This window comes from Myotis davidii, unplaced genomic scaffold (assembly GCF_000327345.1).
Source record: "Myotis davidii unplaced genomic scaffold, ASM32734v1 C63544910, whole genome shotgun sequence".
NCBI lineage: Eukaryota > Metazoa > Chordata > Mammalia > Chiroptera > Vespertilionidae > Myotis > Myotis davidii.
Genome location: NW_006372309.1, coordinates 1 through 981, shown reverse-complemented (window position 1 = coordinate 981; position 981 = coordinate 1). Strand labels below are relative to the sequence as shown.

The window sequence follows — 981 nt, the reverse complement described above, 5'->3', positions numbered from 1 at the left end:
CCTCTCCACTACCTGACCATCATGAGCCCACGACTGTGCATTTTGATTTTAGTGGTTTCCTGGACTATTGGTCTCATTCACTCTTCGGCCCAGTTGGCATTTGTGGTAAACTTGCCCTTCTGTGGGCCTAATGTAGTAGACAGCTTTTACTGTGACATACCTCGGCTCGTCAAACTTGCTTGCACAGACACCTATAAGTTGGAGCTCATGGTCACTGCTAATAGTGGGTTCATTTCCTTGGGTGCTTTCTTCTTGCTCATTCTCTCTTACGTCTTCCTCCTGGTCACGCTTCAGAAACACTCCTCAGGTTGCTCATCCAAAGCTCTTTGTACACTGTCAGCTCATGTTATTGTGGTGGTTTTATTCTTTGGTCCACTGATTTTTTTCTATGTGTGGCCCTTGCCTTCAACACATCTGGATAAATTTCTAGCCATATTTGATGCAGTTTTAACTCCATTTCTAAACCCAGTCATTTACACATTCAGGAACAGAGAGCTGATGATGGCAATAAGGAGAGTGTTCAGTCAGGTTGTTGGTTTTAGAAAAAATCACTAAGTGGCTTTATTGAAACACAAAATTTCCAAGTGACTCTTCATAAATTTTATGTCCCTAATAGCCAACCTTCATGGAGAATGAACCATCTTTCTTAGATCTTGTTATTTTGTTTGAAACATATTCCTTTGAGCCTTCATTTTGCTGACTGCCTGTGGTGGTTTCCATGCATTAGATAAAGCAGCCATTGCTCTCAGTCTTGAAAAAGTGGTTTCATATAGGAGATAAACCTTATTGTTCAACCCTGCCCTAACTCTTGGTTATCTCTCACACTTTCTAATTTAATTTCATTTATTTATTTTGTTAACCCCTACGGAGCATATTTTTTAAAATTGATTTTCAAAGAGAGTGGAAGGGAAGGAAGAAGGGAGGGGTAAAGAGAGAAAGAAAGAGAGAAATATTGATATGAGAGAGCCACATCAATTGATT

At 39.9% G+C, this 981-nt stretch overlaps 1 protein-coding gene across 1 annotated transcript; it reads left to right on the top strand.

Moving 5' to 3' along the window:
- Positions 1 to 3: 3 nt before the first annotated feature.
- Positions 4 to 555, top strand: LOC107181475 (olfactory receptor 4F6-like; the record flags this gene model as incomplete). Its single annotated transcript, XM_015557353.1, has 1 exon — positions 4 to 555. A coding segment is annotated over one exon (552 nt), but the record flags the coding sequence as incomplete, so codon positions are not given.
- Positions 556 to 981: the final 426 nt, after the last annotated feature.